Source organism: Polypterus senegalus, chromosome 17, assembly GCF_016835505.1.
Source record: "Polypterus senegalus isolate Bchr_013 chromosome 17, ASM1683550v1, whole genome shotgun sequence".
NCBI classification, from domain to species: Eukaryota; Metazoa; Chordata; class Cladistia; order Polypteriformes; family Polypteridae; genus Polypterus; species Polypterus senegalus.
The window spans coordinates 59,300,980-59,318,246 of record NC_053170.1 but is presented as its reverse complement, the minus strand read 5'-3'; the positions used below and the strand labels follow the sequence as shown (position 1 = coordinate 59,318,246).

At 43.0% G+C, this 17,267-nt stretch overlaps 1 protein-coding gene across 2 annotated transcripts in view; it reads left to right on the top strand.

Annotated features, from left to right (window-relative positions):
• Positions 1 to 17,267, top strand: part of tmc6b (transmembrane channel-like 6b) — a 139,758-nt gene that overhangs the window by 102,906 nt on the left and 19,585 nt on the right. For both annotated transcript variants that reach the window (XM_039739535.1, XM_039739536.1), the window contains exon 18: positions 8,512 to 8,688. In XM_039739535.1, coding sequence (XP_039595469.1) covers positions 8,512 to 8,688 — 177 coding nt within the window. The remainder of the gene's footprint in view (positions 1 to 8,511; positions 8,689 to 17,267) is intronic.

The following is a 17,267-nucleotide window of genomic DNA, read 5'->3' as shown; positions in this document are numbered from 1 at the left end:
AAATAACATTTCTTAGGATTAATACGAAGTCTGGCATTCGCTAGTGTCCGTAATACAGCCTCAACCTGCAGTAGGTTTTCCTTCCATGTGCTGGAATAGATGACAACGTCATCCAGGTAGGCAGCACTGTACGAATTATGGGGTCTGAGCACTTTGTCCACCAGACGTTGGAAGGTAGCGGGTGCCCCATGTAATCCGAATTGCATTACACGATACTGCCAATGTCCGCTAGGAGTGCTAAATGCAGTCTTTTCCTTTGCGGAATCCGTTAAGGGAACCTGCCAGTACCCCTTGGTCATATCAAGAGTAGTCAAAAATTTTGCTTGTCCTAGCCGCTCGAGAAGGTTATCTACTCGTGGCATCGGATAGGCATCGAATTGGGAGACTTGGTTAAGCCGACGGAAGTCATTGCAAAACCTCCAACTTCCATCTGGCTTTTTAATCAATACGATGGGACTGGACCAGGGACTAAAACTTTCCTCTATCACACGTAGGTCCAGCATTTGTTTGATCTCCAACTCCACTTCTGCCTTTTTTGCTTCGGGTATCCGATATGGGCATTCTCTGACTATAACCCCTGGTTTCGTCACTATGTCATGCGTAACTATGGAGGTTCGTCCAGGATTTTCGTTCATTACCTCTTAGACAGACAGGATAACTGCTTCGAGCTCCCGTCGTTGTTGGCAAGTCAAATTATCACCGAAGTTAAGGTGTAATTTATGAGCGAAGAGGGAGCAGGGCTGTCTGTAGGAGGGATCGGGATCCCTTTCCTTCCACGGTTTCAGCAAGTTGACATGATAAATCCGCTTTTTAGGTCGGAATACTCCTACCAACTCCCATGCGATATTTTTGGAAGTGGCTGAGCATAAGGGAACAGCTTCAGGATATCGGGTGGCATAATCCACCAGGACCATTTATATATTTATGTCCTCTGGCTGAAGGCTCTAGGGGTCCCACCAGATCAACCCTGATACGTTCGAAAGTGACATTAATTATGAGTAAAGGGATTAGAGGAGCATGGTCCCATCTAGGAATCTGCCGTAATTGACATTCCGGACAGGGCATGCAAAAGCGGCGGATCTCCCCATTAATCCCAGGCCAAAAAAATAGAAGCTTGATTCGCTCTAAAGTTTTCTTGGGACCCAGATGGGCTCCCAGGAGGTGGATATGAGCTAGTTCACAGACTTGTCGCCGGTAAGTCTGTGGAACGAAGAGCAGTGACCTCACCCCTCCTTCATGATCTGCCACCCGATATAAAAGGTCATTATTTAATACAAAGTAGGGACCTTGTGGCATGGGATGTGTGGTACGCTGGCTATCTACTAAGACCACTGCATTTTTCGCAAATTTAAGGGAGTCATCATTCCATTGCTCCCTTTTAAATGAAGCCACTGCCTGCCTAAACTAAAACTGCAGACAATTGAGGGGATCAGATTCGACCTCAAGGGGAATGGTTTCAGACTGAGCCAGCGCAGTGCTTGGTGATGACGTTTCGCTCTGCGACGGTCTGGCTGTTTCCACATCATTCTCTAAGGCCATATTCTGTTCCCCTACCAGCTGTGTACACGGCGTGGAAGTAGCTGAGGATGCAGAATCAGCGTCCATAACAAGATCAAGTGCTTTATTAGGGATAGCGAGCATTATGCCGCAGTTTATATCTGACCAATCTCTACCCAGTATCAAGGGGAATGGAGGATTGTCATGTACCGCCACTGTTATTTTCTTTATAACGCTGGTTTTGCAGATGTAACAGCGGGCGGATTCGTACGACCGGATGTCCCCATGAATACAGGTTAGACAGGTCTTTATTTTTAATCTTTGTCACGGCAACACTAAATGGCGAGCAACAATGGTAATGTTACTGCCAGAGTAAAATAAAGATGGTACTTTAAAGCCATTGACTAGCGCTTCTCCTGTATGAGAAAAGCCCAGAGGATTAGTAGGAGCACCCTGCCCCCTGCTCTGTGTTTCTCCGCAGACCCTTGTGTCACCTTGCGAAGCCCTCCGCCATGCATCAGAGTTTTCCAAAGCATGCTTCGCAATGTAAGAGTAAGACTCTAAGTTAGTGGCACAACTCCCTCTGGGTTCCCAGAGATTCATTTCTGGGTCTCCCAAGTAGGTTTCCTCCCGCAAGGTGTTAATGATCCCCACAAGGGTGACCATGTTGTTATATGAATGTCCCCAGGTCAGCTGTATTCCCAAGTCATTATTTCCCTCACCTGCCGACCTAGGGCATCCCCACCTTTCTCAAAGAATTTTTTCTCTGTGGGGTTCTTTGGGTCGGTTCCCGTCCTCGAGAGCCCATAATAGGTCCCCGCTGTGTTCCTTTCTGAACCTGGCCCTCGTTTGTAGGTCTTCTGCCTACACTACCATGTTCTCTTTAAGGAGAACTGGGTCGGAACATACTCCAGATCCCCCCGACACACACCATCAGACCCCAGCTCGGCACTTTCCTACCTGATAGGTCTTGAGGGGTTCATCACATTGGTGTGTTGAGACGTAAAGTTGGTTCGGCTTCTGATTCCACCAGGAGGCCATCCACGACTACGCCATTGTGAAATAATGAGTCTCAACACACTAAAAGAAGGTTTGGGGCAGCCACTCGTATATTGTTCCTAGCTGCAAAATGATTTAGAGAGCACAATTGATGTTGCTGGTTTGAGTTCTCAAAATGAACTGCCCTTGGTTTGGCAAGATGGAGGATTTATAGTCTATAACCTGGAAGTGACTTCAGTCTGAGAGCCGGAAACGGAAGTGATGTCAGTCTGGGTGCTGGAACTGGAAGTGATGTTGAATCAGGCAGGTTTTCCCATATTTGATCTGCAGAATTAACAGGAACAGGTTTAGAGCACCCCGCCACCCCCTGGCCCGGCGGGTAATCACCTCCACTTGGTCCACTCAGCTACACACACACATATATATATATATATATATATATATATATATATATATATATATATATATATATATATATATATATATATATACACACTATATATATATATATACACTATATATATATATATATATATATATATATATATATATATATATATATATATATATATATATGTATATGTATATGTATGTATATATATGTTGTGACAGATTAGGTGCTTCCTTGCACCCTCAGACACCACGTCAGACACTAGGTAAAAGTCCAATAATGATATTTATTATATCAATAATGTGCACAAAGCACCCTCCACTCCCAAATACTCCAATAACAACAATAATAATAATCCTCCACTCTCCCAGACGCTTAGCCACCCTGCCTCCCAACTCCAGCTCATTGTCTGGAGCGAGGCACCGCCCTTTTATAGCCCCTGACCCGGAGGTGTTTCTGTCCCAACAGTCCACAGTTCCTTTTTCCTTCTGGGTCAGGGCAATCAGTCTTTTACTTCAACCCGGGAGCACGTCGTTCCTTCCCGTCACATGACCATGATGTACCCCCGGGTCATAAGGTACAAAAGAGCCCATAAGCCCCCCCCACAGCGACTCCTGGTGGCCCCCAAGGTATCCAGCAGGGCTGTGTATAAATACCACAAAGTCCATAAGGCCCTGCTGGACCTCGGGGCACTATCCTGCTGTCGGAAGGGCTCCTCCTGGCGGCCTGGGGGTGAGGACCGGCATGAGAAGCCGGCAGTCCTCCACAATGTGTATATATATATATATATGCAGGTAGTCCCCAGGTTACGGACATACGAATGGGGCCGCAGCTGCCGCTCCATCATCTTTGGCCTGGGGAGGCTGCAAGCGGTGACTGGAGGGAGGCGATTTCACTGCCCTGCAATGTAGTGTCCCTCGGGTGGCTCCTGGCGGCAAGCGGCTTTACTGCCCGCCTACCACACACGGCTGTCCCGTTCGTTCTCGGTGGGCAGCTGGTAATACTGCAAGCGGTGGCTGGACGGCGGCTGGAGGGGGGCGATTTCGCTGCTCGTGCAGTGTAATGTCCCTTGGGTGGCTCCTGGCGGCAAGCGGTTTCACTGCCCGCCCACCACACACGGCTGCCCCGTTCGTTCTCGTTGAGCGGCTGGTAATGCTGCAAGCGGTGACTCGGTTGTGGCTGAACAGAGGCCATTAAGGGTAACTGGGCGGCGGGGGGTAGCATTGTAGTGTGCATCGGATGGCTGCCTATTGAATGGGGGTGATTCACTACCTGCCTTTGGCCGCACCGTGTTCATTCTCTGTGTGTAAGATGCTGCACTGAACTTTCCTGCTGGATTTAGGAACATATTTACAACAGCTAAAGACTTATTCTTCACAAAGGCTATCACATTTCTGTTATAGTGATACCAGTACCATAATACATTAGGGGGCTTTATCCTAACCACTGAGTTACAATTAATAGTTCTCGGAATCAAAGCAGGTGTACTTATGATTAGGTGCAAGCAATGCTTTGTTCCTTTCCTGGCTGGCTTTCTCAGACATGTGGAAATATCTTCAGTGTGCTTTTCTTTCTTTGTTCAACCTGGTTTTAAGCAGTATTACAGTTTTCTTTTCCAAAGTTTTTGCACAGTGTCTTTGGTTGCTAGCAAATTTATGCCTGCTGGGTGGCTAGTGATTATTAAGCTCTAGTCATTAGCAAGGCAATCATGTGGCTGTTTCACATGTGATCTCATTCTTGCTTGTGTACTTTTGTGGCTCTGTTTTTCAGCTCTAATAGAGAGAAGCTTTTTCACTCATCCAGTCTTGCACTGGTTTCCCTTTGGAGTACAAGGGATCACTCCACACTGTAGGCTATGGGGTCTCTGCTCTAGAGAGCAAAAGTTGCAGCTAGGCAAAGCAGTGAGCTTAAGAGAGTAAGCCCAAATTTGTGGTGTGTGAGGGTTTTTAAAGCAAGGAATCAGTATCTTGCACACAAGCCCATCCTTTTTGGTTGACTAATGAGACAAAGCCTTGTTCATTATTAAGCTAATTGTTGAGTTATGGCTCTTTGTTTGAGGTTGGTTGTTTAGATGGAGCCTCATAGAACCATCTCTGGGGTGTCACTTGATCATTTTTATCAGATAAGTGTGCAGAGACTGCATTCCGAAGAGATCCTGTGGGGAGGAAACTGAGACTCTTTAGCTGACATTAAGAGTGTTTGGCAGCAGGGTGTTAAGCCAGGCATAGCAAAATGGATAATTCCAGTCTGTCGTACAACATGACTTATCGCAGTGTTTCTCAACCACTAGGTCGTGGACTGCTGCTTGTGGGTCACAAGTCATTGTTGTTTATATTGGTAGCGGGCCACTGTGGGTTGTGGCAGGTCACTGCTCTAACAATCATACTCAATCCCCCTCACACTCAAATAACAATGTTCGATTGACCCAAGGGTCCACACTCCTGCTCTGAATGATCATGTTTGATTCACCAGGTACGGTCATCATGCTTCTTGTGGTTATCAGTGGCAATGCCACTGATTACTGAACATATTCTTAAATAATAGATTGAGCTGCCTCTTTCCTCCTTAATTCTCAGACAGCCTTGATAATTATTGTAAAATTACATGTTTTGGAGATTGTTAGCTTGATCTTTCACATTTAAACAAACTGTGGCTTTGTGGAGGTTACCTGTAGTAACCATCCACCCATGCCATGTTTAACGATGCTATTACAAATCCCCATCTACTTACTTAAGGAGATTTAAGGAAGCTTTGCCCTTTGATATGCACATCTTGTAACTCATAAAATTAAGTGCTCTTATAGTTTGATGCATGCTTTTCTGTGCTCCTTGACAGCATTCACATTGATCTGTTGATTTGGTCACCTTTTATATGCTACAATAAAGCCATCAGCACACACATATTATTCTGAAGGTAGGGTGTTATTAAGCATGAGGCGTCAAGGAGGAACTAGCACACTCTAATGTTGCAGCTGCATTTGTGCAGTATTTCCAAAGAAAAACATAGATTAAAATGGTTCAAAATGATGTACAAAAAAACTTCACAGTCCAAGTGTCTTCATTTTAAAAGTTTTGGTGAAATTCAAAGCAAGCAGTTTACATAAAAAATAAAGAAGGAAACTGATAATACACACAAAAAATGAACACTTCTTGAGTACGATATTCTGTTAATACTTAAGCGTCTAAGTACTGTGGTGGACGGCTGGATCCCTTGCCCGGCCGGGACGCGTTGATGATGAAAGGACCGGGAGAGAGACAATACCTCCCCCGGGACGCGAAAGGGCAGCTCCCTGGACTGCATCTGGGCCTTGGATCTTGGAAGCTCAACCCTGTTGGGGCCAATGGCTGCTGCCAGAGGGCACTTGGACACTTTTGGTGCCCTGAACTGCAGCACTTCCACCACACTTGGAAGTGCGACCAGGAGAGGATTGGGGTGCACCTGGAGTACTTTTAGGTACACTTGCAGCACTTCCACCACACCAGGAAGTGCTGCCCGATGAGTGTCAGGGAGCACCTGGAGTACTTCCAGATACAGTATAAAGGAGGCCGCCTCACTCCGTTCAAGGAGCCAGGGTCAGGAGGAAGACCAAGCTTGCAGAGAGGAGATGAGGCAGCAGGGAAGAGAAAGAAAGAGAGGACTGAGCGATATTATCTTGTGATTTGTGTGCTAAAAGAAAAGAAATAAAAGCGTGTGCTTGGACTTGTGTCTCTGTGCCTGTCTGTGTTTGGGCTAGGGGGCTGCACGACCCCTGATCTTCCACAGTACATTTCTTAAAAGTTTCTGTATGTTATCTCATACACTAGGACCTATATTTGACATACATACTGTAAATACAAAATATAGTGCATGCCCTCAATTCCTTTCTGTCTAACAGTTCATGTTTCTTTCTAGCTATCTAAACTAACTTCTGATATGTTTATTGTCACAATGGGATATAGAGGGAAATTAAGAGCATTTCATTAACTTGTTAGGCCAAGGGGTAAAATACAATCTTCCATTATCTATGTGAAAACTACATTCTATTCAAATTCAAACCAGTCAAAATATGAATTTACCATTAAAATTGATTTAAAAGTTGTGGTTCTTACATATAGGTGCTGCAGGTGATTTTACATTTTCAGTCATCCATTCATTTCCAGAAGACCACATTGCTTTGACTGTCCGGTTAAGTTTAGGTGGACTGGGTAAAAGAATATTGTTTACACACGTTCAGTGACATTTTGTTATTTGCTTGCCCAGGCTAGAAGTGTGTGTCTACTTTTTCTAGTTTGTGTCATAATATTGCATTTGCAGAGTGGAAATGCTCAGTTATGAAAGATATAATATAGAATATCATACTACTTGCTTCCCATAGTTCTGTTAGTTGTCATTTTCATTATTATCTTTTGACTTTTTTTTTTGACAATTCATTGGAGGATTTATATTGAAGCATTCTGTGGCAAAGCTGATGGTGCTGAGTTTGCAAATTCGACCCTACTGGTCTCCTACCATTTTATTATTGTTACATTTCATACCATTGTTCAATGATTTAAGAGCACATCTGCTTTGCCTTGGATCCCTGTGAGGGGCCGCTGTTACTGCTTGGAATGTTTCCTGTTTTTTTTCTGGGCTGCCATGTTAGTTTGTGATTTTTTTTTTTTTTTTTAGAAGCATGGGTCTTCTTCTGTTTTTTTGTATGTTGCTGGAATGATCGGACAATGAGTGGCCGGGCCTAGTTTAGGCCTGAGAGAAAGGCCAAAAGTGCAGAGCCCATTAAAGACCCATGAAGAAGGGTGGCAAAAATTGATGGTCCGCTGTAGGCCTTACAGGGCAGCAAAGTTATAGGGCCAGTGTAAGCTTCATGTGTGTGTGTAGATGGGGGAGTAGGGGAGACGGAGAATGACGGTGGAGGACAGTTTATGGTGTGCGGCCTAGCCTAGACTTGGAAGGGGTTGGGGTTGGTCCAAACCTGCGGGGTCCATTATAAGACTTGGGAATGGGGTAGTTGGAAGGGTGAAAAGGTCTGGTGCCCAATAATGGCTCTAGGGGAAAGAGCATCCACACACACACACACACTTCAGTATATACTGTACAGTACATACATACATACACAATATACACCAGTAAATATGTGCAGCCATTTTGAAAGCTGACAAATTGAGTTTACAAGTAAGAAACTTTAGAGTGTCTATATGATGTTAGTGCGTTAACAACACTGGTTTATCAGTTACCAATAAAATATGTCCGTACTAATCAGGATTTTTTTTTTTAACAAAGGTATTGAGAGCCATATTGCAAAAATGACTAATCCTTCATAAAAATTGAAATTGTATATTTTTAGAGTACTGCATCAGCAGAAGAGTCTATTGAACCTTCAACTTAAACAGGTGTAATCAGTTCACCTTCATTTAAGAACAGTTAACCCAGACTTAATGTTGACAATGGTGCCAAATACAAAAGTAAATAATGTGTACAGTATTTAATGCACCAATCACTGTTCTAATCTGAAAAAAAGGTGTATATATAAAAGAGTTTTGCTAATTATTGTCAATACATTTATGTAAAGTTGTTTTTCACTAATTTAAAGGTTTCATAATGATAGACTGAATATTTTCAAACATTTGTTTTTATGTTTCTCATTACAGAATTAGGCCATCAAATGTCTGCGGGCCTTTCCGGAGTCTGAACACAATCTTTGAATCAGGAAAAATCTGGGTGCGCAAGTTGGAGACTGAAAATGCCAATTTGGCCTGGTTCACCTGGATTCACAAGTACATGGTGGAAAATCCATTCTTCCTATTTTTCATAGCTGGAATACTCTTGTAAGTCACATTCAGTGTAAGCCACAGATTATAATTTTTGTTTTTATTTAATACTCAACATTTCATAGGTATTGCATTTTATAAGCTGTCCCATCCACAGAGCAGGAGAAGTTTCCCTTTATGGTTTACTGAGATGAAATCACCTCCTTAACACTAGAATTACCAAAGCATATGAAAAAACTGTGGTTCTTTTTCTGCAGTTAAATACTTGAATAAAAGTGCACTTGTTTTGTTATCTTGTACCTTTTGTGAAAATGTTTATTTGATATTCGGACTTCAGGCTTCACACATTTTATACTTCATTTCTGCATTTTGTCAATTCTTACTAAAAGAAAGAGAGGTGATAAAGAGAGTGCAAGCAGGGTGGAATGGGTGGAGAAGGGTGTCAGGAGTTATTTGTGACAGACGGATGTCAGCAAGAGTGAAAGGGAAGGTCTACTGGGCAGTAGTGAGACCAGCTATGTTGTATGGGTTGGAGACGGTGGCACTGTCCAAAAAGCAGGAGACGGAGCTGGAGGTCCAGAGTTAAAGATGCTAAGATTTGCATTGGGTGTGACGAGGTTGGACAGGATTAGAAATTAGTACATTAGAGGATCAGCTCAAGTTGGATGGTTGGGAGAAAGTCAGAGAGGCAAGATTGCATTGGTTTAGACATGTGCAGAAGAGAGATGCTGGGTATATTGAGAGAAGGATGCTAAGGATAGAGCTGCCAGGGAAGAGGAAAAGAGGAAGGCCTAAGCAAAGGTTTATGGATGTGGTGAGAGAGGACATGCAGGTGATGGGTGTAACAGAACAAGATGCAGGGGACAGAAGATGATCCGCTGTGGCAACCCCTAATGGGAGCAGCCGAAATAAGAAGAAGAAAGAAGTCAATTATTACTAAAACATGAAAACGTTTCTATTTTAACAATGTGTTTACATGGAATGTTGTTCTAAATAATGATACAGTGTTTAGTCTATACAACTCTAAGCAACTGACACACAGGTAAACAGACTTGAGCTGAGAAAACATTGTGTGACAGTGGAGGGATGTGATAGCAGGCTGCTTGCTGCTTATCGACACATTTAAAAGACAAAAGACGGTGATGGAGAGGTGTGAAGGGCTTTAAGGTGGGACAGATTTATGAGTTTTTTAGTAAGCCTTGGTAATTCTAGTGTTAAACATCAGGATGCCCCTTGATTTGTGGCATTTTAGTTAATTCCTAATAGATATATGAATTTTAGTTTATAAATAAAGTTCATTAACTGGTAAAAGTACACACAATAAATCTTTACTGTGGTAGAAGATGAATATTTGATACTATATGAGTGTGTGTGTATGTATGTATGTGTGTAAATATGTGCGTGTATCTATTTTTGTATATGTGTGTATGATATATATACATATGCAGGACAATATTTGAAAACATTAATCTAAGTTAGTTTTCTTTCTCCTTATTTTTTTAATCATTTTTTTTTATTAACATCTTATAGAAACAAGCATTTTTTTCATATAATAAAATAACAACCCTGTACCACCTAACCACAGAAAGATGGACAGTAGAGAGGTCTAGCAGTAGAAAGATGTGAGAAAAAAAGAGAATGTTATTAGGGAGAATGGATTCATGAAAATTAGGCACACCAGACCAAAAACTAAACATTGAAGTTCAGGTAAAAAGGTTACAGGTAAATTCTCGGGTCATTTCTCAAGCATATTACTTTGTGTGCAGTGGAATATAACTGATGAAAAAACTTAAATTGGGTCTGTGATCATTTGAGTTTCTTTACATCATAGAGATGCCCACTAAATGCCCACTAAAGGGAGAAACCATCAACCCCGGCTAGTAACAAGGGCAAACAAAAATCTTTTCTTGTAAATCTTTGCAAGAAAAATGCTCTGTAACACTTAGAAGTGGCGAAGAGCACAAAAGGCATACAATGCCTGTTAAAGGCAAATCCAAAATCAAATAGAGTACCAATGCAAAATACTAAGAATATTTAAAAAAAAAACAGACCAATAGGTCAAAGAAACCAATACATTGTTATAAAGAAGTAAAATGTAATAACTTGCCACTCTGAAGCTCAGTGGGAAGACCCTCCAGATATATAGGGTAGAGAGTAGTCCCTGGTGATGACTGACAGATAGCCTTGCCTATTTGGGGACCACCCAGAAAACATATGGAGCTATACAAAGGCATCTTATACAAGCAGAAAAAAATAAAAAGAAAGGTATGCATAACATGAAAAGAATCAAAAATGAACAAAAGAAGCATAACACATGAATTTGAACCCCAGAGAGGGGAGAAACCCTGGCTGAGACATGACAATGCCAGATTGACTGCAACGTAATGCTATGGTTCAGTTTTCAATACAGTGACATCAAAGTCTTGGGTATGATGTTAAACTGCATCCGGCCCTGCAAGCAGTCCTTTAACTTGCATCGAAATCATGAGGGTTGGTGGCAGGATTGGCACTCCAGCCACCGTAAAAAAAAACCTTCACACAACTATGAGATGACAGAAAGGACTCCTTTTTTCCTTCCGTGGGTCCATAGGAAGGCTGCTCGCATAATGAAGGGGATAGAGGAAAGGCCTCGAGAGCCCCATCCCCAGAAGACTCTAAACCATTGGAGAGCCAGTGGGGTCAGGCCTGTTGGGCATCAAAACTTGTGTGGTGCTGAGGCATCACCCACTGCATGGCAGTGCTTGGGTCCCAGTTTGAGGCAGCCCATCTGGGTAGGAGTATGGAACCTCTTGACCCTCTGGCATGATGATCATCTTCCTCTGCTGTCGGAGGAGTTGCATAAACTCTGCATTTTAGTGGCGGCACTCTCTGAGGTGTGCAGATCTGGGACTGGCCAGATCTCTGTAGATGGATGCACCTTTTATTGATCTGGTCGCTCTGATGGCTGTCATACTCGGGGAGTGGCTGTTGTTGTAGAGGATTGGCTTATTCCGATGGTGTCCGATGTCACTCCTTTAACAAGCGTATTATGAGACTCCGATTATGGCACTAACTGGGTACTTTGTCTGTTGTCTCAGTGTATGCTCTGACCGCAGTGAGTGATGTCTTGTTGAGGGAGACATTTTTATTCACAACTTCGCTCTGTGCTTGATGGGTGCCCGTTAGGTGACACTCCTCTGGTCATGGGTGACTTCAATGCAACCACTGGCACTGACAGGGCTGGTTATGAGGAGGGATCGGTGTAGCATATATATGATGGCATCCTCTGCTCCCACCTTCTCCTGCTATGCAAACTGCAGAGGGTCAAGGGCGTGGCGGACTTGTAGCCTCAGGTGGTGAAGCAGCAGCCGCTTCATGGTCTTCATCACATGTGACGTCAAGGTGACAGGCCGGAAGTCATTCAGCTCACTAGGATGTGATACTTTTGGGACTGTGGTGATGCAAGATGTTTTCCAAAGTCTCAGGACTCTCCCCTGTTCCATGCTCAGTTTGAAGATGCGCTGTAGAGGACTCCCCAGTTCCAGCCCACAGGCCTTCAGCAGTTGTGGCGGTACTCCATCTGGACCCACTGCTTTGCTGGCACGAATTCTCCTCAGCTCTCTGCTTAACTGGGCTGCTGTAATTATGGGTGGGGATGTCTCTCCTATGCTGTTATCAGCAGAAGGATGGGTGGAGGGTGCAGTACTCCAAAGTAAGAGTCGGTTAGGGTGGTCAAACCTGTTAAAGAAGTTGTTCATTTGGTTTGATCTCTCCACGTCTCTCTCGATGGTGGCACCCCACTTCGAGCTGCAGCCAGTGATGATCTTCATCCCATCCCACACTTCCTTCATGCTGTTATTCTGCAACTTCTGCTCCAACTTTCTCCTGTACTGCTCCTTCGATGCCCTGAGCTGGACTCTGAGTTCCTTCTGCATGCGCTTGAGCTCATGCTGATCACAGCCTTAAAAAGTCCTTTTCTTCTAGTTCAAAAGGCCCTTGATGTCACTTGTAATCCATGGCTTGTTGTTAGCTTAGCAGCATATTGTTCTTACTGGAACTACAATATCCATACAGAAATTGATGTAGTCAGTAGTGCAGTCAACAACCTCCTCAATGTTCTCACTATGTGACCCCTGCAGGATATCCCAGTCCGTTGTTCCAAAGCAGTCTCCCAGAGCCTGCTCTGCCTCAGGGGACCACTTCCTGAATGATCATGTGGTTGTAGGTAGCGCCTTCACTCTTGGTTTGTAGTGAGGCTGAAGCAGAACCAGGTTATGATCTGCTTTCCCAAGCGCAGACAGCGGGGTGGCACTGTATGCGTCTTTAACGTTTGCATACATTAGGTCAATAGTCCTGTTTCCCCGAGTGTTACAATCCACATACTGGGAGAAGGCAGGAAATGTTTGTTCAGCGTCAAATGGTTAAAGTCTCCAGTGATTAGCACAAGCGCCTCAGGGTGCTGTGTTTGTAACTTAGCAACTGCGGAATGGATTATGTCACCTGCTATCTCCACGTCCGCCGGAGGAGGGATGTAAACAATAACAACAATGACATGTCCAAACTCTCTGGGCAAATAATAGGGACACAGACTTACGGCCAACAGTTCGATATCCCTGCAGCAAGTGGAGATTTTGATGTTTACCTGTCTAGAGTTTTACACCACCTTGTATTTACATAGAGAGCAAGTCCTCCTCCATTCCGCTTTCCGTGGGTATTTGCGTCTCTGTCCGCTCTAACTGTGCTAAACCCGGGTAGCTCCACGTTAGCATCTGGGATTTTAGTTGTTAGTCACGTTTCACAAAAACACAACAAACTGCATTCTCTGTAGGTCCTGACGTTTTTCACCAGCACGGCCAGTTCGTCGATCTTATTTGGTAGTGAGTTCACATTTCCCAGGATCACAGATGGTACCAAAGGTTTGAAACGCCACTTTCTTACAAGCCTCTTCGCTTTTAGCTTAGCTTCGGCTCTGCTGCCACAATACTGCCTTCTTACCTCGTCAAGTAAATAGGGAACCACACCGGCACGGGCATTTGGTCTCAGCGCTTGTAGTTAACTACTTGAATAGATGAGTCTCGGTGTGTAAAAATCCATGTCAAAGTAGTATAAAGTGTCTAGGGAACGAATCCACATAAAAGAAAGTGATAGGAGTGATCAGTGAAATATTGCGGAAATTCTAAAGGACTGGAAAATGGCAAATATTATCATATTATATAAACAGGTGGTTGGACAGATCCAAGCACCTGTAGGTCAGTAGGCTTAATTCAGTAAATTAATTTAATGAATTAATTAAGGAAAAGTGCAAGCAACATATGGCAAGAACAAGAGTATTATTGAACAGTCAGCATGAGTTCAAAAGAGGGAGGTCGTGTTTTACTAACATGCTGGAATTCTATAAGAAACCAACATGAGAATGGAGCAAATGATTCTATTTATTTTGACATTCAAAAAGCATTTGACAAGGTACCACATTAATTATGCGCAGCTACATACAACTCCAACTCAGTTTTTTATTTTTGATACCCCTGGAAATAAAACAAACAATTTTTAATATATTACTTATTTCATTTTGGCACTTTAACTTTGGTCTAGAAATTAACATACTATGCATATTTGTTATTGCACTACTGTTCATCCCTTCTTGTGAATAATTAATCCTGACCTGTCCTAAACTCCTTGTTCCCTCATTCTCTATTCTAAACAGTCCTTGACTAATCTACATATACAGAATGCCACCCTAATATATTAGGGTGCGTGAAACTTCCACATGCTGTAATGATTTTAAATATAAAGTAACTGCACATAAATTAAACAAAGTGCAATTAATAGTAATGTTGTGTTTTGCATACTAAAAAAATACTCTGAGTAAATCAAAATTGTAAAAAGTCAAGAGAGAAAGAGCATGGAAAGCATGTCTTACTACATCAGCATTCACAGTTGTCTTACGCCCTCACTGAAGAAGCAGACACAAACAGTGCTTGGGGTGCAACAGCAATTAATGCCCCACAACAAAATGAGGATGAATATTATAAATTCACTTATCAATGCAGAGTGCTGATTTTGGAAAAGATCCGTCAACTATATACAGTACATATAATCATGTTTAAACACTTTGCTACATGCTGAACATTTTTCAATTTTGGATTTGACGTTCTTTTATTTTGCCACCAACACTATCATATTGAAGCAATTATATTTGGGATGCTTGTAGGATCTTATCATTTTTAACTTTGTGTTGCTGTAGGTGCTCCCCATGTTGCTACAGTAAAGGACAGGTCTTCGGGAGTGAGTTGAAACAGCTTTTATGTTCCTTCTGTACGAAGTGGATGTTTGGTTGATTTTATGCTGTACCATGTCACTTTTCTGCTGTATTGTTACCAGTTTATTACTGATTTAGATTTTATTTCACACATTACTTTATTTCTTAGCACTCAATTATGACATTGCTAGATGGTGTGTAAGGCATTCATGTGTCGTGTTTTGTTTATATAAGTTTTCCAGGTAAATGTTAGCACAGTGATCCCCCGCTATATCGCAGTTCAGCTATCGCGCCTCCGCTATATCGCAGGTTTATTATTATTATTATTACTAGGGGGCACCGCCCCCGCTTGCTTCGCTCGCCTACCCCCGGGTTTGGTTTACCGGATAAACAATTTAAAGAGATTATTTTCTTGGGAATTGTTACATATGCATTATTTTCATTTTTACTTTAAAACTTTTCTAAAAACAATATTTGTCCTTTATTTCCTGCCGCGGGCGTGGTTAAATCTCTTTCTCGCGGGACTTATAATACTGCTCGCGTTGTGAAGGGGGGGTCTGAACGCATGCTAAAGAGATCCGATCGTTTCAGCTGCTGTCTTGCTGCTGCTGGCCAGCTGCGTGTTCTGCTTGTCGCGCTTTGTGTCAATCATTTAAAAGCCTGTACAGCAGCTGTCCTTTTGCCACTTCGTGTTTCTGGGGGGGTGGGGTGAGGGATGCTGAGGAGATGCGCTCGGATCATCTGCTGGCTTGCTGCTGCTGGCGAGCTACGTGTTCTGCTTGTCATTGTTTTAAGAGCTGGGAGCACCTGAAGTGTGTCTGCCAAAAGCATTCCAACAACTGTTAGGGTTAGATGTCCGTGAACTTGTTTTAAATTGTTTGTAAGTAGGGCGTGATGTGCAAAAGTCACCGTCTCACGGGTTTTGCTTCCTAAGGTTGTAATGTCTCGTGTGTCGTTAAAGTGTCTCTCTGAGATGATCTGGTCTCAATCGCTTCGCTCAACCCTCCTGGAGGCGCGCTACGCTCCTGCCACTTTGCGTCTCTCCCACTCACGTTGTGAAGGGGGAAGCTAAGGAGAAGTGGACGGATCAGCTACTGGCTTTGTGCTGCTTCTGCCAAGGTGCGTGTTCTGCTTGTCGCTCTGCTCGTCAATCAGTTAAAAGCCTGTACAGCAGCTGTGTTTCTGTCTGTCTACCTTGTCTTGCGTGATGTTAAAATGTCTCTCATGGGACGTCAAATTCTCTTCTGAGAAGATCTTGTCTCCCTGGTCTCCCTGCCAAGATTTTTTTTTATGATAGAGAGATGTTACTCATATCTTTAGCCCGACATCCAACATATCATACGTGTTTACAAAGTGTGTTTTTATAAGTTTACATGTGTTTAAAGTGTGTGGGAGGGGTATTTTAAGGCTTAAACTATAAAAAAATGTTTATTTATGTGGTCATTCTATATCGCGGATTTTCACCTATCGCTGATGGGTCTGGAACGTAACTTCTGCGATAGATGGGGGATCACTGTATTGGCTTGTTGATTCATGCGCTGATTTGTTTGCCTCTGGTAAAGTTATCCCTGATGGAGGATCACAGGAATCATGGGAAAAAGGGGTCCTTTCATCGGATTGGCTGGCCGAGCAACGTTTCAGCGGTGGAATGGCCAAATGGGGAGGCAGCTTGATGGATGAGGTCTCCAGGACTCTAAAATTATCCAAATCTTCTTATGTGATATCATCTACTGTTAAATTCTGCTCCGTACTTCTAAATTTTTTATTATTATGCTGTATTAAGGATTTGTTCTGTTCTGTGTATTGTATTGTATTGACCCCCTTCTTTTGACACCCACTGCACACCCAACCTACCTGGAAAGAGGTCTCTCTTTGAACTACCTTTCCCAAGGTTTCTTCCATTTTTCCCTACAAGGTTTTGTTTGGGAGTTTTTCCTTGTCTTCTCAGAGAGTCAAGACTGGGGGGCTGTCAAGAGGCAGGGCCTGTTAAATCCCATTGCGGCACTTCCTGTGTGATTTTGGACTATGCAAAAATAAACTGTATTGTATTGTATTGTTTGGGTGAGTTTATCGGTGTATGCCCAGTTAGTGCCATGTTGTTCTTATGCTACTTGCAAGAGTGGGCATGTAGCATCACATTTAGACCTTGTTTTAGTTCTTTTCATTATTCTTCCAATGAACACTAGAATCCCTGAAGCCTACGAAAAAAGTCTTAATGCCGGGCCACCTTAAATTTACTGCTGCTGCTTGTTGGGACAAGGTTTTAGGAAGTCAGAATTTATGCAGTTTTGCAGTTTGCATCACCCGGGTTTCCTAATGATGACTGTAAATAAGCCATAGTCCTAACAAGCTAATTAAGGTCAGAGACCTAATTTTTTGCATGGGGCTCCTTTTCTTT